Source organism: Malania oleifera, chromosome 12, assembly GCF_029873635.1.
Source record: "Malania oleifera isolate guangnan ecotype guangnan chromosome 12, ASM2987363v1, whole genome shotgun sequence".
NCBI classification, from domain to species: domain Eukaryota; kingdom Viridiplantae; phylum Streptophyta; class Magnoliopsida; order Santalales; family Ximeniaceae; genus Malania; species Malania oleifera.
The window spans coordinates 15,595,639-15,617,173 of NC_080428.1; the positions used below are offsets into that span (position 1 = coordinate 15,595,639).

General features: G+C 37.0%; 1 protein-coding gene across 1 annotated transcript in view; it reads left to right on the plus strand.

Moving 5' to 3' along the window:
* LOC131145205 (14 kDa zinc-binding protein) overlaps positions 1 to 21,276 on the plus strand; it is a 39,906-nt gene extending 18,630 nt beyond the window's left edge. The window contains exons 4-5 of the mRNA XM_058094350.1: positions 20,716 to 20,833; positions 20,940 to 21,276. Of these exons, the coding sequence (XP_057950333.1) occupies positions 20,716 to 20,833; positions 20,940 to 21,007 (186 nt within the window). The 3' untranslated portion in view covers positions 21,008 to 21,276. The remainder of the gene's footprint in view (positions 1 to 20,715; positions 20,834 to 20,939) is intronic.
* The last annotated feature ends 259 nt before the right edge of the window (positions 21,277 to 21,535 follow it).

The window sequence follows — 21,535 nt, forward strand, 5'->3', positions numbered from 1 at the left end:
ATCTTATTAAAAAAGGAACATTCTCACTATTGCAAACAAAAATTTCTCTCTTGGTCATAAGAGGCCTTTTTTTTTCAAAGGAAACAACTTCTCTGCGTAAAAAGTAGGGGTAAGGCTACATACATTGTAACGACCCTCCCTCTACCATCGCAAAGTGGGGAATCTTATGGCCTGGGGACACCTTTTTAATTTTATAACTTGAGAAGAGGAAGAAAACAAAGGGAAATTTGTGGGGTAGAGAAAAAAAATCTAAGTCAGCAAATGATCCCGTAATATATCTCTATAGCAATGAAGAAGCCTCTTGATATATCCTGACTGAGTTGGCATATCAAAGTTCCACAAAAATAAAATATTCTTTGTTTAGGCAACCCTATCACTTGGTTAGAGGTATAATAGCTGTTTTGAAGATACATTGAACCATATAATTTGGAACTAAACCTCTTGATTGAGGAGTTAATCTTTTAATTAGGATGTCATTTGGATGTTGAAACTTCTTAATTTGTAAAGTAAATATGTGAATAAGAAATTAAAACCTTAGTTGGACGTTAAAGCGTGACTTATCTTTAAAAAGAGGAATTTGATGACAGTTTTTTTTTTTTTAAATTGAATTTTTAGTTTGGTGGATAACGTGATGTTATAGAATTGGTCTTGCCTAGCCATGCCTATGATAACACTAATGGAAGGGATAAAAATAAACCACCCCCTTGAGGAAAGTAGGATTGAAGAGATAAGTTTGTGTGGTGGATGAGATCTAAGAGTGGTTTAGGAGTTTCGATGGTAGATGAATGTGTACCTTATTAAAGGAAAATATATGAGATAGTTATATGCTTACTCAAGAAGTAATATTTCCATGGTTGAAATTAGTTCATTTGGATGCAAGAGTGGTTAGGGAAGGAAGTATGGAGCATGAAATTTTCATGTCTATGAAGATGATAATGAAATGGACAATAAATTCACTCTTAAGGAGAGTCAATTGAAAAGACATGTTAGAGGATGTATTAGATTTAGATGTTCTTTTGGGGTTTTGGGGAAGGATGAGTACCTAATATGGTATAGGGTGCTTTGAAGTATTAGGCAGGTAGTGCTGCATACAAGTAATAGGAAGAAGTGGAAATGGCCAAGAGGGGTAGAATAGGAAATGTACTAAGGAGGTCAAGTAAGTACGTGTGATAGATCACTTTTCATGGGGCTTAGATGGGACCACAATAAGGGATCTGCACTGTTGGTTTGAAAGATCATACATGGACTGTCTATTAACCAAATTTGTTTCCACTGGAACCATTGGGGTCTAGTTGAGCCGGTCAAAGATAAAATTATATAAATGACATAAAGATCTGAAAAATATTCTTTTTTGACTCATGGATTGTGGCACATAATGGCCATATAGGATCCAAATAGGGTTGTGAATGAGCCAATCTGACTTGACCCGAGCTTTGCCATGCTCAAGCTTGTTTATTAAATTTCTAATCGAACTCAAGCTCAAGCTGAGCTCAAATTGAATTTTAATATAGTTGCTCAAGCTTGTTCATTATACAAATGAAAAGGCTGATGAGCTCTTTTCAAGCCTAGCTACTGAGATGATCGAGAACAGTTTGGTTCTTTTGAAACCTATTGCTGTGAGAGGCAAGAGGCTCTTATCCCCTATTTGATTTGCGAAATCAAACCATGAATGGAATCAAATTCTAGGTATGCAATCACACTCCCTTGTTTGGTTTTTAAAATCACAACCAGAATATGATTTCGCCTAAACTACTAATTCCATCACTTGGGGGAATTGTGATTCTTGCCCATATGGAATGGAATCATTTTTCATTCCATGGAATCAACTTATTTCCCATAATATCCTCTCACAACTAAGCTTGCTAACCCGCTTTTCAATCAAACGTAGCAAGAGCCCCCCCCCCCCCCCCCCCGAAGGCGGTCAACCAAAATGCCATCACCATCTCTCCTTTATTGGGACCTCTCTTCGTCAGAGTGCTCCACCGCTAGCTCTACAGCTCCCATTGCGGCAACATTGGTGTTAGATCTCTCTCTCTCTCTCTCTCGTTGTCAATCGCAAATTGCCATCTCTCCATCATTTGCCACCTCTCTCCACCAAAGCACTCCCTTTCCTCCTGCACTCCGTCTCTCTCTCACCTCTCTCTTAGCTAGATTTCCTTCTTTCTCTCTCTCTCTGTGGTTTTATTCCAATAATCAAAAACAAAATTTGATTTTAAAAGGATTTTTTTGGAGAACATCATATCTTTCATTCCATTCCCACAGTAATTCCATGTGTGTATCCAAATGTAGTAATGGTATTCCGATGTTGATTCTATTCTAGTCTTGATTCCATTCTAACGTCAATTCCATTCAGACGTTAATTTCATTCCACAAACCAAATGGGGGTTAGAGTTTTGTTAGGAAAAAGAGGTGAAAAGGGGCTCTTAGTAATACTGCTGTAGAGGTATATGTTCCCACAAAGCTATCTTACTGGCCCTGGGCATTGGTAAAATTCACGTTATGAAGTTTGAGTTAAACAAGCCCAAGCCTAGACAGTCCCTACTTTTAAGCCTACTAGAAATGAAGCCTAGTTTTACCTTATTAAACAAGTCCATTAATGAGCACAATCCAAGCATATTAAATGAGCCCAACCAAGCCTGTAATCGATCCGCTCATGAGCCAAGATGAGCTAAGCTTGTTCATGTTCAAGTTTGTTCGCTTATTAGTCAAGCCTCAAAGCTAGGCTCGATAATCACTTATTTATATAATAAATAAGCCTGCATGAGCTTTTGCCAAGTTGAGCTCCTGAGCCACTCATGAGCAACTTGGTTTGTTTGCAGCCCTAGATGCAAATTTGGTTGATGTGCATGATGTAAGGGGAACTAGGGTCCTACAATATATAGTGGTTGCATAGGATCTAAATTTGATTGATGTGCATGATATAAGGTGAACTTTAGTTATAGCAGTAGAGATTAGATTTGTATGCTATAAACACAAACACATTGGTAACACCAGTGCACAAGGCAAAAAGAGGGGGGGGGGGGGGGGAGGGGGAGTGACTCTATATGCTAAACACAAGTTAGAGAGAGTGAGAGAATCTTACTTTCAAATTTGTAGAGATAGGGAGGGAGACTCTATATGCTATAAAGGCAATAACATTGGGTATGATATAAGGCATGCAACACCATGTATGCCAGACTCATGCCATGCATATTGAGAGTCTGGGGAGGGTGAGGTTCCTAAAAAAAACAAATAAATAAGTAAATCAAAATTAAAATTTAAAAGAAAGAAACAAAACAAAAACAGAAGTTTCATTATACTAGTCCTCTAATCACACTGCACATCACTCAAAGAAATAGTCCCAAAAACACTTGAAGAAAAAGTGGAAAGGAAAGCATAAAAACAATTACATCCTAAATCAAAGCCAAAGGAGTAAACCGATCTTGAAAATATTTTCATTCCTTATGGTCCACAACACCTAAAGAATAGAAAACTGAGCACATCACCACCAAGCCTTTTTCTTTTGGTGTCTATTAACAACTTGATTGATAATTTTTCTCATTGAAACTTGAAGTGGGCCTTTTGTTTGTTGGGGGGCGGGTGGTTAAGTGTATTTATTGTAGTTGGTTCAAGAGCAAGAGTAGAGAAGGTTGGAGCTTTGTTCTTCAGAAGAATCATAAATGTGATCGGTGGGTACATCTTTCTTCAGCTGCAGCAACATGGTTTTCAGAAGGGTTCTTGTCACTTTCTAGTAGGTTAGCAAGGGTTTTCGAAGCTTCGGGTGGGTTATGTTGATTATTGGATGGGGATTCATGCGACTAGGGCAAGGAAATTCTTGGAATTAGGGCATAAATGGAGGGGTAAAAGGTATTCCATATTTGTTCCTAAAGAACCAAAAGGCGATAGCCAGTCTCGATTTGGGGATGAATTCATTGCTCTGGTGAGTTTTTTTGGGTCAGGGTCTACCAGAGTAGACAGTGAGAAGATCTATGAGAATCGATGCTAGAATTAGGTAGTTTCAAGAAGCGTAGGTGGTGTTGGAGGTCGATCAATTTAAAAGGGTGTGCAGGATAGGAGGTGGTCTACATTCGATGTGGGGGTAACATGCGAGAGGATTTCCTTTGGTCCGCTACGCACGCACAACTGTCGATTTCTAGCTAAGCAGTTGAGTTGAGATTAGAGGTTACTAAGGTTCCTGAATGGACGGTGGGATGACGAAGATCGAGTAGATTGGATCTGGGTCTTTGTTGATCAATATTGACTTGGGCTGATTGTTTGAAAATAATAAAAAGCTTATTAACATTTTTGTTGGGCTTGTTGGCTGACGAGGCCCAAGAGCAGTCTTATGATTCTATATTGGGCTTCGTTAGTTAGAAAGAAAATAAGCAGGGTTATATACAGATGGACCAAATGAATGGTCAGGCACAGAAGCCTTTATAAATCATCAATCTTAATGAAGCACTTTTTCTTAACACTTGTGAGGCTAGGAGAGGTCAGCATCTTTCAGAGCAGAAGCAAGATGAATTGTGTTCATCTTCGAACAAGATACATAGGTTTCTGATCGGTTAGAGTTGTGCTCCTTTTCGAACGATTCCCATGGCTGTCAGGAGGGGAGATGCCTTGATGTCAATAAGTAGGAGATGTAAGAATTTCTAAAATAATCTACTAATATTCTAGAGGATGATGCTTCTCCTTTTTGGGAGAAGAACGATAATAGGTAGGGTTCTAGAAATGAAAGTGGGGGTTCTGCTTCTAAGGATCTTAATTCTTGTGAGGTTGAAACCTAGGACTTTATTTTTGGCTCAATTGGAAATCCAGTTGGTAAGGGAGCTTGTTTGGATAGTTTGAGGAGTTGAAAGGTTTACCCTCATTGTAAGGAAATGCAAATGGGTTTTGAAGGGAGGAAGCTTGCTAAAGATAAGTGAGAGTTGTTTGCTGAGAAAACACAAAAAATTACCAAGAGAGATGCCAAAGGTGTTCTAAGTATAGTGGAGGAGCTAATTGGTGAGAGAACTAGAGCAAGTAAGGATAGTAAGAGTTGGGGGCGTAGTTGTCAAATCGAGATTTGATTTGTGAATCGAAGTTTCAATTTTGGGAATTGAGAATCGAATCAAATCATAAGATTTAGTACAAATTTTTAAAATCAATTCAAAATGACATGCAAATAATGATGTACAAATGACAAGAAAAATAATAAAATACATTTAAATTTTAACCAGAAAAAAAATCATATTTCATGTGTATGCTTTCCCTAAACAAATAAAAAGTAAGAAAATGAGGTAGGAAATATTAATAAAATAATGAAATTTATGAAACAGGGAAGGAATCAAGAAAATAATAATAAAATATTGAACTTTTGGTGTTTATCGACAATTTTAAAAATATATATTTTTCATGCATATTCTTTCTTGGATTTAAAAAAGGCCTAAAAAAATGATAATAGTTGAAAACTACAAAAAAAACTAACTTTTAGATCTTAACAACCCAATGAAACATGAGTATCACCTAGCCAGTGAGTGTGGTATCTATTAGGGTTAAAAATGCAATTTGGAAGGTTATTGGCCAACACCAACATGCTTTTGTAGTTGGTCAGCAAATCATGGATGCAACTTTGATTATAGCTAAGGAAGTTGTGGATCGCTATAGTAAGGATACGAAGAGTTGTATGGTGTTCAAACTTGACATGGAGAGGGCTTTTGATCATGCGAATTGGAATTTCTTCCTTCACATTCTCAGAAGAATGACTATTAGGGAGTTGTTGTGTAAGTGGATTCAATAGTGCATTACAATCCCATTTTTTTTTCAGTGCTAGTCATTAGTTGCCCATAAGATATTTTTCTCTCTTCTAGAGGTATGAGGCAAGGTGATCTCCTCTCCCTCTTATTATTTATCTTGGTAATGGAAGTGTTTAGAGTATTTTGTTGAGAAAAGCTTCTAAAGGCACCTCCTTAAAGGTAGTAGCATTAGAGTGAACGGGAGGGAAATGGGAGTCTCCTATGTGCTTTTCATGAATAATACCATTATTCTTAAAGAGGATCCATTATTCTTGGGTTTGAAGTAGTCTTTGGGTCGAAGGTGAACTTGGGAAAAAGTGAATTTATTCCACATAGGAACAACAATAAGAGCCCTCTCTTTGCAGGTTTTCTTAGTTGCAAGTGGGGTGCTTTATGAATTACCTACCTTGGCCTCTCCCTCAGTACAAAATTAAAAAGAAAAATTGTTTAGGGCACCATAACTAAAAGCTTTGAGAGATAGCTGGTTGGTTGTAAAAGGAAACTATTTGTCTAAGGATGGGAGACTTATCTTCATAAATATTATATGTTCCTCAACTGCATCTGTCACAAACCAAGCTTGTTTAGAGCCTTGTTTTTGTTTGTGACTTTTGGTTTTGTACACATTAGGTGGGCAGTGATTTAAATACTAATACATTTTTTATTCTTTGAGTAGAATAATGCCTTGGGGAAAAAAGGTATGACTTTTCGGTTATATTGATGTTTACTTGTGCTAGAGTAGACAGTGCATAAAAAACGCTCTTTAGAGGAGGGTGAGTGTTCATTAATCATTGTAAAATTTAATAGCTATTGTACGTGTTTTGCCTACTTGCCTCCCTTGCTAAGCATGAGTTTTATGGTTTACCACTTGACTCGTCATTATTTCAGGCTTGCTTATTTCGTCTTTGTATTTGATGACTATGAACTTGTTTGTGTGCTGAGCTTGCATTTTAATTTCAATTGACTAGTTAAGCTTGCATGCTACAACATGATCCTTCATATGTTGTGAAGTGTGAAGGGTTTGGCGGATGGTGGTTGATATCAAAGCTTGATTAATTGATTTGTAATTTAGTTTTCTTAGGATTGTGGAATTGTGTGAAGCATTAGGTAGAGAACCATGGGGCATGCTAATACAGAGAAACTTGATGTGCTAGGGCACACATTGAGATCGTCAACCATGTGGCATTGAGGTGCCCAACTTATGGACCTTTTTGATGTGTTGGAGAGATCTTAAAAATAATGTGGATGAGTGGGTTCATTGCTAACTTGAACCTAATGGTTTGTGCTCTTAGGAATGCCAATTCTATAAGGGCATAGTATAGGAGAGCAAGAGTATCAAAACCGAAAGCATTGGTGGTGCTTGTAATGTTAAGGAGTTGGAGAACTTATTTGACAGGTAACATTACTTTTGTGCAATTAGGGCTGAGTTGGAGGTAGTGAAAGTATACACCACCACTATTTACTTGAATGGGGATGCCAACCTGTTGTGGTGTACCATTGATACTTTGATAAGCTTGAAGAAAGAGCTTATGACTCAATTATTTCCTAAGAATGTTGAGTACAATGCTCGGTGCAAATTGCGAGATCTTTAGCACGTTGAGACAGTACGAAAAATATGTTAAACGATTCTTTATTTTGATGTTTGATATTTTGGACGTGCTGGAGAAAGACATGTTATTCTATTTTCTCAAAGGTTTGAAATCGTGTGCAACGGTTGACTTCATTGACAAAGGGTTTAAGCTTGCCCATTTTGCTGCAGAATGCTTAATTATGGAGGAAAATTCCCCTTTGCCTAAGGAAAGTGGCTTGTGCAATGGAGACAACAGAAAATCTTTTAAGAAGTGCAAATTCAAAAGTTGGGGAGCCAACACCAAGGCATCATCTTCAAAGTAAACATATCCTTGTCTCGGGCCTCTAGCACTATGGTGGTAGGGGTAAGATTGCAAGGGGTCATAAGGATAAGATAAGGATGAGGAGGAAATCCCAATAATAGATGCAATGTGGTTACCCAATGCATTGGAGAGGCAGATGAGAGAATCCACGGTTGTCCAAGTTAAAGGGTTAATGTTTATGCGTTTATAGATCAATGCGGCTACCCACAACTTTGTCTTTTAAGGTGAAGCGTAAAGACTCAACTTGAAGCTAAGGGCTCGAGGCACATGGAAGCCTTAACTTCGCTGCCAAATTGACATTGGGTGTAGCCTAGCATTTTTGGAGATTGGAGTTTTGATGTCGATTGGTGGTTCCTTTTGTCTCACAGGTGACCATTATTGCATGGTTTGAGTTGTGGCAAAGAAGTAAGATGACGAGAAGTTCCTTTTCGCCTTGCAACTCAAGAAGGCTTTGAGAAGGGGCGAATCGGTGATGCCAGATAAACTATCGCACAACTTGCCTCCACAATGAGGAGTGGAACATGAGTGTGAATTGTTACTAGGGGTGAAGCCCTTGCTAAAGGGCCATTGTGTCCAAAGTTAGCTAAATTATGGAAGCAACTCGATGAGTTATTGGAAGTAGGTTACATATGATCTTCCAAAGCATCATTTGTTTTAGAGAACATGATGGGAGCGTACAAGTGTGTGTGGATTGCCGCGTGCTTAATAAACTGGTTGTGCACAACAAGTACCCATGTTGATCATCTAAGTCATGCTAAGTAAAAAAAAAAAATAGAAAAAAAAAAGGGGCAGCCCGGTGCGCAAAGCTCTTGCGTATGCGGGGTTCGGGGAAGGGGCGGACCACAATAGGTCTATAGTACGCAGCCTTACCTTGCATTTTTGCAAGAGGCTGTTTCCACGCCTCGAACTCGTGACCTCCAGGTCACATATCGACAACCTTACCATTGCACGTAAGCTCCCCTTTTAAGTCATGCTAAGTACTTATCTAAATTTGATTGGCGGTCAGACTACTATTAAGCGAGGAATAAGGATAGTAGAAGGTGATAAACCAAAGAGTACCTGCGTGATGTGCTACAAGGGCTTATGAGTTCTTGGCGATGGCCTTCAAGTTAAACTAATATGCTAGCAACCTTCTGCACGCTCATGACTACTTTGACAAGTTTGTTGTAGGTGAAGAACAAGTTTCTCTTTCTAGCACTCCACTTTACTTCTTGTCTGTTTTTAAGATTCGGATGGGATTGCTGCTAGCAAGCTTAAGAGAATTATGAGAGACTTTCTATGGTCAAGTGTGGGGATCATAGGGACCACTTAGCTAGCTAGGAAGAGGTTTTTAGGTCTAAGGAGGGGGGTTGGTTCTAGGTTAGTTGGTGTCTAAAACCATTGCTTTTTTAGCTAAATGGTTATGGTGCTTCTCTCTAAAAGAATCTTCCCTTTGGCATAAGAAGTAAGTTTGTGTTGGATGAGAATGGGTGGGATATGAATGTCAATTTAAGATGTTCTTTGTGGAGTTGGGAGGTCCATTTCTCAGATTTATCCTTCATTCACCCCCTGCACTAAACTTGAGGCAGGGAAGGATTCACGCATCCATTTATGGAAAGACCCATGGCTAGGAAATGCTTCTTTTTCCATTTCTTTCCCTCATCTCTCTCATTTGTACTCTGAGCGAAATAGAGTCATTTCTTTCTTTGTGGGTGATTTGAGTAGTCTTTAGTTTCTTGGAATCTCCATTTTAGGAGACCTCTCAATTATAGGGAGATGATGAAACTTTCATCTTTGTTATCCTTTATTGAATGAGAGTAGCCTTTCTTTGAGGAGGAATATACCTTCTTGGTCTTTGGATCAGTTGGGAGTATATTCTTGCAAAACATTTTTTGATTTCATGATCTGGTCCAATTCTTCATTTCCACTTTATCCAATTATTTGGAAGGCCAAGGCTCCCCCAAAAATTAAGGCGTTCACTTGGTTGGTTGTGCTTAATAAAATACTAACAACTTGCTGCAAATTAGGAGACCTTCGAAGGCTCTCCCTCCTGATGTATGTGAGATTTGTTACAAGAACTCCAAGATTACTTCACATCTTTTTTTGCATTACAAATTTTCTTGGAGGATTTGGAATAAGCTTTTTGTTTGTTATTGGAGAGAGCTGGGTATGTCCTTATTCGATGGACGACTCGTTAGTCATTTCTTTTGTAGGCTTTGGGAGAAGGAAGGATAGGGCAGTATTATGGAAGTTTTTATGGGGAATATGGCTGGAACATAATGCATGATTTTTTCTTAAAGAAAAAAATTAAATTAGGTGCTGGTTTTAGGATAAAATTCAATATTTGGCCTTACCGTGGTATGCTGGTTTTGGATTTTTTTCAAAGGGGTTAGTTTTTAGGAGTTACAAAGAGATTGGAGGAACATGTTGGCTTTAGGATCTTTTCTCTCTTTGTTTTTTCCTAGTTGTTTATTTCTGATTTGTTCCAAATCTCTTTTAGGAGATGTCTCATTCTTTCTCTTGTAAATTCTTTTCCTACCAAAAAAAAAAAAAAAAAAAAAAAAAAAAAATATTAGCTATATGATTGAACAAGGTTGTATTTGTATGGATATGGAGAAGGTGAGTTCTATTCAAGATTGGAAGATCACAATGACAATTAAGGGGTTGCATGCTTTCTTGGACTTGCCAACTACTATTGCAAGTTTGTTGAGGAATACTTGCGAAGGAAGCCCATTTTAATCAATTTGTTGAGAAAGGGGGCCATTTTAATCAATTTGTTGAGAAAGGGTTATGGGTGGAACTGGATGTAAGAGTGCTAGGGAGCCTTTTTGAGAGCTTGAAGGAAGTTATGATGAGGTATTCGCTACTTACTAAACCCTTTGAGGTTCAAGAAATGCATTAGAGTACACTCTTGGTGGAGTCTTGCTATTAGAGGGGTATCCTTTAGCACGTGAGAGTTGTAAGCTTAGTGAAGTTGAGCAGAAACATATAAACTCAAGAGAAGGAGATGCTGGTAGTTACTCAATGTCTTCAAGTGTGGCAGCATTACGTTCTTGGGCAAATATAAAGGATAAATCCCCATCTTGGTCAAAGTTGCCAGTGTCTTTTTCATGGTTGATCTGGCATGGATGAATGTGCATCATGTGTTTCACATTAGCTGCCTCAAGTCATTCATCATTGACACCAAGTTAGTCAAATCATAGAACTAGTAGACTTTGCAACCTAGATGAGAAGTTGAAGAGATCCTTACAAATAGAGAGTTCAAATCAAGGTGACAACAATATGAGTTCTGATGAAGTGGAGGGGCCTCAGAGTTGAAGGAATCAATTGGATGTTAACAAAAGACATGCAACCATTTGTAAACAAAGTAGAAGACTATTTAGCATTGAAGTCTATGAGTACGTCAACTAAATAAGTGGGGGAGAATGTCATAAGCAAAGCTTGTTTAGGGTATTATGCTTGTTTATGACCGGCTGTCTTGTGCACGATGGGTGGGTAACCACCATGTAAATGCTAGTTTTTGACCCCTTGTCTTGTACACATTGTGTGGGTAACCACAAGTGTAAATTTTATTTTTTGAGTAGAGTAAAGCCCTAGGGAAGAAGAGGAGTAGACTCTTTGATCATGTTGATGTTTCCTCATGCTATTGAAGGAATTGCATAGAAAGCTCTTTATGGGAGGGTGAATGTGCATCACTCATTGTAAAACTCACTAGTTATTTTAAACGTGTTTGGCCTACTTGCTTCCATGGCTAAACACATATTGCCTACAGAGTTGTAATAATATGAATTGCATTGCTTTATGGTTTACCTTTTGACTTGTGTTTACTCTCATGCTTGCATATTGTTTTTGTGTAAATTTGTATTTGATGCTAGTTAAATTGTACATTTGCAGAATCCATGGTTTTTTTTTAGCTGGCTAGTGAAGCTTGTGTTCTACAACTAGTGTTGCACGGCCTTTCACACGGTGTGAAGTGTTCAAATTATGACACTATCCTGTGCTTGGTCGCCAAAAGTTCAGAGAGAATTCAAAGGAGATTCCTTTGGGGTTTGGGGGAGGTATTTAGGTATTTAGGGTTTATAAAACAACCTCTTAAGATATGGTGGTTTAAGGCTCAAATCCTTTTGTACGTTCAAGAATGACCTCCTTGCAAAATGGCTTTCGAATTTCATGAAGGAGAAGGATAATATTTGAAGGGTAGTCAGTACTTCAAAATTTGGTAAAAAAATTCATTTATTTCAGTCATTTCGAAAGAAAAAAGAGTAGACAACAGGGGACCCGTCTCCTATATAATGGTTGGACTGCTGAAGCTAGGAGAGGAGCATGTGGTGTTAGAGTTTGGAAATTCATTAGGAAAGGTTGGGATGATTTTTCTTCCGTATTAGCTCCCAAGTGGGGAATAGGGATAATATTTTCTTGGCATTATATTTGCTGCAATTCATCGCTCCTTAGCATAACACTCCCTTCCATCTTAAGTTTAACTCGTGACAAGGATGCCCTTGCAAAAAAATATTGTCAAATTTCTGACCAAGGTATTTTTCAGAACATTCCCTTGCTTAGAAATTCCGTGCATTGAGAAATTGACCATCTTATTGAATTTTATGATTGCTTTGATAAAATCCATTATTAAAGTACTAATGATCCCAAGTGGGTTTGGATAAAGATGGCAGGTTTATGATCACATCCTCGTATAGGAAACTCACTTTTGTTAGGAACTAGCAACAACATTCCCTGGAAGTCAAACAACTTTAATTTCCTTTAGACTTAGATTTGGAAGACAGCAGCCCTCACAAAAGTTGCCTTCCTTGCATGGGAAGCTACACATGGTAAGATTTTTTGAATATGGATAATTTGCAAAGGGGCCTTGTCAGTAGCCAACAGATATCTCCTTTGCATGACTAACACAGAATCTGTTCAACACATCCTCCTTCACTGCACTTGGACAAGGAATCTCTGGACTATGTCGTTGATTCTTGTCGGACAAAGGTGGGTGATACTAACTCTGTGAGAGGGGAAATATGGGCCTGGAAAGGGATTTGGCAACAAGGGAGAAGAGAAAGGCTATGTCCCTTGTTCCCCTTGCAATTTTCTGGTGTGTTTGGAAAGAGAAGAATAGATGAGTATTAAAAAATTCAATTTCAACGATCCAAAACAACAAAGAACACTAGTTTATTGCAGTCAATAGCTAGCATAGTAGGATTGTTATTAAATGATTGAGATGTAATATTTGATTACATGATAATAATCAAAGATTACAACATCTTAATCATTAATAACAGTCGTACTATGCTAGCTATTGACCGCAAGAGTAATATAAATCAACGTAAGAGGACTAGGTGGTGGAGTTTGAAGGGAGATAATATAGTAATTTCAAAGATAAAATGATCAAAGAGTGTGATTGTATTGGGGGGGGGGGGGGGGTAAGGTAGATATAAATATTGTTTGGAATAAAATGGCTGACTCTATCATAAGGATAACAAGAGATTTTAGGTGAATCTAAAGGTAGATACTCAGGTAGTAAAGAAAGTTGGAGGTGAGATCAAGAAGTCCAAAAAGTTGTTAAGACAAAAAGAAACTGGGATAAAATATGGCAAAATTTTAGAAATACAGACAATCTTGAAAAATATAAAGAGACAAGAAAAAATGCAAAAAAGACTACTAGTGAAGTTAAACATAGAGCTTATGATACTTTATATACTAGACTAGATACAAAATAAGGAGAAAAGTCATTTATAAACTTGCTAGACCTAGAGAAAGAAAATGCTGAGGTTTAGGTGATGTAAAATTTATAAAGGGCGAGAATGATAATGTCTTAACTAGAGAAAAGGACATAAAAAGAGAGGTGACAAAGATACTTTGATAAGTTGTTTAATGATAATCAAAATGAAAAAATGAACTTGGAAGTGACAAATGAGGATAAGAATAAAAATGGTAGATTTATTCACAAAATTAGAGTCTTTGAAGTTAAGATGACGTTAACAAAATGAAAAGTGGGAAATCTATAGGGCCAAATAAAATACCAATTGAAGTTTGGAAAAGGCGATAAAGGAAATATTTGCTCAACTAATCCGTTCAACATTGTTATTAAAAGCAAGAAAATGCCAGAGGAATGGTGCAAAACAACGTTAATACCTTTATACAAAAACAAAGGTGATATTCAAAACTGTAATTATCAGTGATTTAGAAGGTGCTTCTAAGGAGGCGCGCCTTTAGGCATTTTGTGCCTTGAATGCCCTAAGGTGTAGTGTACAAGGCAAAAGTCCCAAAAGGCGTATGCATTTTGGAGTTGGGCATACATATCGGCAAAAAGAATTCACATTTCACGCCTCTACGGAAAAGGCATACACATTTTGGAATCCATTCGAGCAAGTTAACTGAAGGCAGCTTCCCTAGAAGAAAACTCTCCTTCCCTTGATCAATCTTCTCTGGTGAGACTCTTTCAACATGAAGATTGGGTTGTCGACTTTCTTCAGTTGATCAAGCATCACGACCATGGGTTGTCGTCTCTCTAACGAGATTCCGCCAACACAACGATTGAGATGTCGTCTCTTCGACAAGATTCCTCCAACATGACGATTGGGCTGTCGTCGCTCTCTTTCTCTCGTGACCTGCTTTGATCGTCAACCAACCTCAAATATTCTTCGGATCTGTGCTTTCTCTGCTTGGGCGATCTCAACTTCTCTCACAATTATTCCATATGGGAGATATTTAAGCTTTGGATTGAGCCAAATAACTTCACAACTTTTTGAATTTAGACTCTCCAAGTTATTTTTAGAACTAAAATTCATATTATTTTTAGTATGTATAATTTATTTATATAATTTTTTAAATAAAAAATTAGTTCCCCAAAAGGCTTACGCCACAACGCCTCAACGTCAGGGGTAAACCGCCTTGCCTTATGCATTTGCCTTTTAAAACATTGGTAATAACTATTGTGGAATTAAGATTATGAGTCATCCAATGAAATTATGGGAAAGGGTAATTGAACATAAGGTAAGATTAGAAACGAGGATTTCAAAAAATCAGTTTGGCTTTATGCCTGGGAAGTGAACAATAGAAGCTATTTATATTTTGAGAAGTTTAATGGAAAATTTTAGGGAAAATAAAATTGCATACGATTTTTATTGACCTATAGAATACATATGATAGAGTACCTAGAGAAGTTCGTTGGTGGGTCTTAGAAAAAAAGGGTATGTAGTAGATATAGTGAGGTCAGTAATGATATGTATGATAGAGTAGTGACTAATGGAGGACTATAGGAGGGGAATCTAGAGATTTTCCAATCACAATAGGTGAAGATCAAGGTTCTACTTTAAGTTTTATCTTTTTATTTTAGTGATTGATGAACTTACTAGGAATATCCAAAATGTGGTCCCTTTGTGTATGTTGTTTGCAGATGATATTGTGTTGATTGATGATAGTAGTAGAACTTTGGAGAACCGCATTAGAGTCAGAAGGTTTTAGGATAAGTAGGAATAAGAAAAAATATTTGAAATGTAATTTCGGTAATGTAAGGAGTAGTAGTGGAGAGAAGATTAAACTTGATAATCAATAAATTAATAACACTAATAGATTTAGATATCTTGGATCTATTATGAAAACGGAAGGGAAAATTGAATAGGATGTAGTACATAGAATTAAAACGGGTTTGGTAGAATGGAGGAGTGCGTTAGGTGTGTTGTGTGATCGTAGAATACCCTTAAAATTAGAAGGAAAGTTTTATAAGACAACTATGGTTCAGAATGTTGGGCAATTAAGAAACAAGATTATAAAAAGTAAAAGTTGCTGAAATGCAAATGTTAAGGTGGATGAGTGGAATAACATTAAAAGATAGAATAATAAACGAGCATATACACAATAATTTAGACATAGCACCGATTGAAGACAAGCTAAGGGAGAGGCAGCTTAGATGGTTTGGGCATTTGACACATAGACTTAGTAGAGCACCTTTGAGGAGAAGTGAGTTAGTTATTGTTTCTAGTATGAAAAAAGGGTAAGGGTAGGCCTAAAATAACTTGGAATGAGGTAGTGAGGAAGGATTTAATAGCTTTTAATCTAATAGAGGAAAACACTCTCAATCAGGTGAATTGGCGAAAAAGAATTCAAGTAGTTGACTTCACTTAATAGGACTTAAGGCTTGTTGTTATTGTATGTAATCTTTGATTTGTGTGACACCCTTCAGGTGCATGATTTACTATATCATGGACTGACATCCCCTTGATGCCTCTTCAATATAGTTCCTTCACTAATTTAAAAAAAAAAAAAAAAATTCCCTAAAAGCTTATATGGGAAACAATAGCCCCAAATTGCTTTCTTTGTATTGTAAGCATATCTTGAAAAAATTTTAATTATTGATAACGTGCAGAAAAGGGGGCTGCCTCTTGCTAGCCAATGCTTCTTGTGTTTGGGAAGTGCTCATACTGTAGATCCCATCCTGTCATCCTCTAACTGTTCCCGAACCAGAACCCTTTGGGACCTAACCATTTCTTTGATCAAGTAGAACGTGGGTTACTGCCAAAATAATGGAAGGACAATTATGGGCTTGGAAAGGTATCCACTCAAGCAAGGAGAGTAAGAAAGCTCTATCCCTCATCCCCCTTCCCATCCTTTGGAGGGAAAGAAAAATAAGGGAGCTCTCAAAGGATTGGCCGCACCTTACAAGTTATTAAAAGACTATTAGATTACTACTCTTACTAGATGACATAGTGGTATTTTTTTTGCTTGACTTGTAATTCTTAATTTTTTTGACACCATGCAGTGTAGGTGATTATCTTCTTGTTTGTATTTGGGTGCATCCCCTTGATGCTCTTTAATGATTACTTTGCATATAAAAAAAAATTTTGGCAAGAGGTGGGGGGGTTGGATATTTTGGCAGGGGGTTGGGGAGAGGGGACAAAGGCTTGTCTAATGCTCCTTTTTTTATTATCATTAATGGAGAACCTAAGGAGTGGTTTATAGCATTTTATTCCCCCCACCCCCCCCAAAGGCAAGGAGAGGAGACCCTCTTTCTCCTTTTTAACTTTCTTGTTGTTTATGTCTTGAGTAGGTTGGTAGGTAGGGTAGCGTGCAGTGGTTTTGTGAGACGCATTGGGGTGGGGAATGAGGAGGTGAAATCTGCATCTTTGATGATATTATCTTTTTCTTTTGTGATCATACAGTCCTTTTTATTGGTGGCAAAGGTGTCTAAGAATCTGCACATGTGGAAGGGAGTTCTATTTTCCTTAGTTTGGGTTTCTTTTGAGAGTCCTTGGAGGTATATATCACAAATCTAGCTCTTTCTTTTCCAATTTTGTTGTAGGAAATGGGTTATATCCATTTTTGTGAGTTATAAGTGGGTGGAAAAGCTGTGCTTTTCATTGTTTTTTTTCCTCAACTGCATTGTCTTTCTTTGGTGCATGATGCAGTCATTTTTTTTGTTCTTAACCTCATGTGGGGTAAGTTTCTCTTGGTAGGGAGGTGGAGGAGTGTTCTTCTTTGTTGTTGGATGGCTATGACCCTTCCAACAGTGGGGATTACTGGTCCTGAGATTTAGATTCTTTGGGGTTTTAGTCTTGCAAAACCCTTTTTGAGCATTTAATTTGTGTTAATACGTCGTTTCCACTTTCCCTCTAATATTGAGGCTTTTATTTGGTGGTGGTTCTAAATATAGTTGACACCAACTATCTGCTGCAAGTAGGAGGCCTTTGAAGGTGTTATATCCATATTGTGTCCCTTATATTTTGATAGTTCAGCATCAGTTTTCACTTCTGTTTATGCATTGCTCTCTCTTGGAGGGTGTAGAACATGTTGTTTGGTGCATTTGGTAAGGAGTGAGTGTATCCAGAATTGGTGCAGGATTTGCTCCCTATTTCCTTTACCTAGTATTGGAATAACTGGATATGGATCAGCATTATGGAGATGTGATTTTTTTCTTGCAGTGTTGTGGGGTATTTGTTTGGAAAGGAACGCTTATGTGGTTGGTAAGGGGAAGAAGATGATGTGATCCTTACTCTGGGATAGGATACATTATTTGGTGTTGGATTTAAAAAAAAAAAAAAATTCTGAAGACTTTTCATCCTCCTTTTTGTTCTTCCTTTCTCTCTCCTTTATGAAATTTCTTTTTTTTTTCTTTCATAAAAAATAATTCTGATTGGTGGAGAATTAGAGAAATGAGCACGATTGTTAAGATAATGTCTGATTTTAGATTACTCAATTTTATGATCCTACACTGCCTGTGATTGTTGAATTGTAGGAAAAATCAATTGAATGGACAATTGGTGTGGAATTGTGGAGATTTTCTATTAGCTTCCAACCCCCCCCCCCCAAAACACACACACAAGAGAAAATTGTTCTTTGTTTTGGAGATGCGGAGGTGGCTTTGAGCTCTCTATTTTATTTTGTTTTTATTTCCCTTATCAGTTCAAAATTCTTTTATTTATTCTTCTTCCTTTATAGATTAGGCATTGTTGGTTCTAGCAAATTGAGGAATGCTTTGAAATAGGTTTGATGTGGGGTGGGAGCATGGAATTGATGTCCAAAACTTCTTTAGGACCTTTGTTAGTTTATTTACATTTTTATGCATATTTTTCAGTTTATAAAATCTTAAGGATTTTATGATTCAATCTTACCAACCAATCATCCTAGTTAGAAAAACAGCTTTGACAACCATGGTGAGAAGGAACTTCCTTTGGTGTGGAATAGTGAGAAAAAAGATCATTTAGTGAGTTGGGAGGATGTCCATAATTCCAAAGCTAATAGGGTTTGGGTCATGGTGATTTGGTGTCTAAGAATGTGCTTTTATGGTTGGAATGCTGATATTGGTACTAGGGTTACCACGAGTCTTTGAAAATTTTATTTTGCAGATTCTTTGTTTTCGTTTAGTTTATATTAAGTGTGTAATGGTTCTCAAGTTCTGTTTTGGGGAGTTATGGATGGGGAATACTCTTTCTTTGATTGCTTTTCATGGTCATTATTGTCTCTCTATTTTACGTAATGCACTCACTTTTTTGTTGCTGAACAGTTCCGTTTCCTGGAATTCTTTCTTTGTGGATCTTAATTATTAAGAGGGTGATGAGCATTCTTCATCGCTTTGTTTATAGGATTCTTTTTAGTTTTCTTCTTGAAGATATTCTGTCAGGACTCTGGATGGTTTTGGAGTATTTGTTTATTCATCTTCCTAATGATTTTTCCCTTGAAGAATGAATATGAAGTGCTAAGATTTCTTGCGAAGGCTTATATTTGGTTGGCAGTCCTTAGTAGACTTGCAGCCACAATCTATTGCAAATTAGGAGACTTTAGTAGGCTTTATCTCATGATGTTTTGATGATGTGCTTTGATAGTGGTGGATCACATTCATGCCCTTTTTCTCCCTTTTGTATTCCTTGTGGTTTAGAATAGGTGGTTTGATTTGGAGACATTGTGTGTTTGGGTTCTTTGGAGGCTGTCTTCATGCTTACTTCTTTAGAAGTTTTAAGAGAGTTTAGGATGCTAGCATGTTGTGGAAATGTGCAATCTTCCCAGTGCTTTGCATTTGGTTAGAGATGAATTCTTCTATTCTCAATGATTGTTTTGTGTCTCTACATTTTCTTTGGGGGACGAGGCTTTCTTGCATTAGTATGGGTTTATTCATTTGGTTGTTAAAAGAGTGTTTTTGTGGACTTTCAATGGGGTTGGATGGTGGCATTCTTTCCTTTCTTTTCTCTTGCTTTCTCTATTTTGCCCTTCTAGTTTCCAGTGGTTATTTTGTCTCAGCAGTTGTATTGGGAGAGAGTGGGCTTTCGTGCATTGGTATGGTTTTATTCTTCTGGTTTTGTTAGAAGAGTGTTTTTGGGGACTTTCAAACTTTCAATGGGTGCCTTTTTTTTTTTTCGTTTTGTCTCTCTAGTAGGGCAAAATTTTTTAATTTCTTCAAGGAACACTAAATTTTTGGTTTTTTTTCGTTTTAATTTCTAGTAGGGCAAAATTTTTTTTAATTGAAGAATAGGGAAAAATTTTCAAATCTTAAATGTTACTTTTTATTTATTTATTCTGTACATTAAATATATGACTTTCTTGATGCTTAGTGCCTAAGCTTCCTTCTCCCCTCATCCCCCACCAAAAATAAAAAAAAAAAAAGAAAGAAAGAAAGAAAGAAAGAAAGAAAAGAAATAAAAGAAAGAAAGCAAACAACTATAAGAAACAAAGCAAAACATAACTTAAAAAAAATGAAGGAAAGGAAGAAAAATATAATGTACTCATGAAGAGTCTTGAGCCTCACAAGGCCTCTTTGAAGCAGTGTAGAACTGGTATTTGGAAGAAGGAATAATACAGGAGAAAATTTCTCCAAGGTTCTATTTTTGCATTTTGTGATGATGATTAGTTTGTGCTTGTGGAAACATGCATTTGTGTGATGAAAATGAAAGAACATAGGCGATTAAAGTTTTGATGAAGCTTATAAATAGGACTCAAGGAAAACTTCTTAAATGTCTTGTCTATTTCTTCCCAAAGATGAACTTTAGTTTGGGAAATGGAATAGCAATTATGTGAGGGTTTTCGTTCTGTGGCAAATTATTATAGAAAAGTTGGTATTAATCCAATGAATATGGAATATACGAGGCATGATCATTCCCTAATTCTACCGTGGGAACATTTATTCCCTTGTTATTCTATATTTAGCTGGAATAACAACTTCCTCTTGTCATTTGTCTAGAATAACATCCTATCATCTTCTTATTTTCAAATTATTGTATTCCTATTCATTCTCAATCCTATTTTCATTCCACAAACCAAATCTAGCCTTGAAGTGTGCCACTAAAGGCCAAATTAAGAGGTTTGTTAATTGGAAATCAACAAGCATGAACTACTTCCTCTATTTACATTTTGTTGTTCATCTTTGTCATTACCTCTTGTAAATTTTTTCTGTTTGACTAGTAGAAAGTTTGCTAGTCAATTTGTTCATTTGGTCGCGTGCTTTATAGTTTTATTGTACTCGTTGTAGAAGAAAGCAATATAATTGCCTTTCTTCATTTCAATGCAATATCTAATGAATAGTATGTTACTGGCAAGAAAAAAAGAGGCCAGCATAGTTTCTCATCATTCTAACCACTTTGTAATTGTATACAATCTATGTTTTCTAGGCCGAAGAGAGACACTGTGAGATTCTTGGCCACCTTATTTACACTGCCAAGCTCGTTGCTAAACAGGAAGGCCTTGAAGACGGCTTCAGGGTTGTGATCAATGATGGTCCAAATGGCTGTCCGTAGTCTTCTTGAAATCAAGCAGAACTTTATTTGCACTTCTAATTTCCAAAAAATTATGTTTGTTGGTTTGCCCTGATATTATGAGGTGTGTGTGTTTTCAGGTCAATCTGTTTATCACCTCCACGTGCACCTCTTTGGAGGACGACAGATGAACTGGCCTCCGGGCTAAAATGGAGCTATGGTTGATTTTGCATGGGGTGGACAAAGACCCCGCAACATGGTTATAAGCCTCCTCTTCCACCTGAATCATTACTTATATTAGAATAATTGAAGTGTGTTCTGTTAGTAGCTACATCTACTTGGTGCATTTTAGAAACAATGCTAATTGTGTTGTAATAGACTAATGTGTGGAGGTATGACAACCATTGTAATTGGGCAAAGACCATATTTCCTTCTCTTCTAAGCATATATCCATATTAAGATTTTTCGTGAACCAAACTATATTGTGGATTGCCATGTATGTTATGTTCATTTGAATGCTTGTTGTCGTAGCTTGGTAGGCTTTTGCTAAAACATGTTATTGGGAGTTTGGAAGCATGAATTTTGGATCTTGAATTTGAATTTGGGTAGATTTGGAAATATTTTAATACAATCTTATATTATAGTTTATTCAAATTCAGTACAACTTCAAATTCTTGATTGACCCAAATATAGGATAAGGGTGTTTGACCAAACTTGTATTTTGTTCAAGGTATTA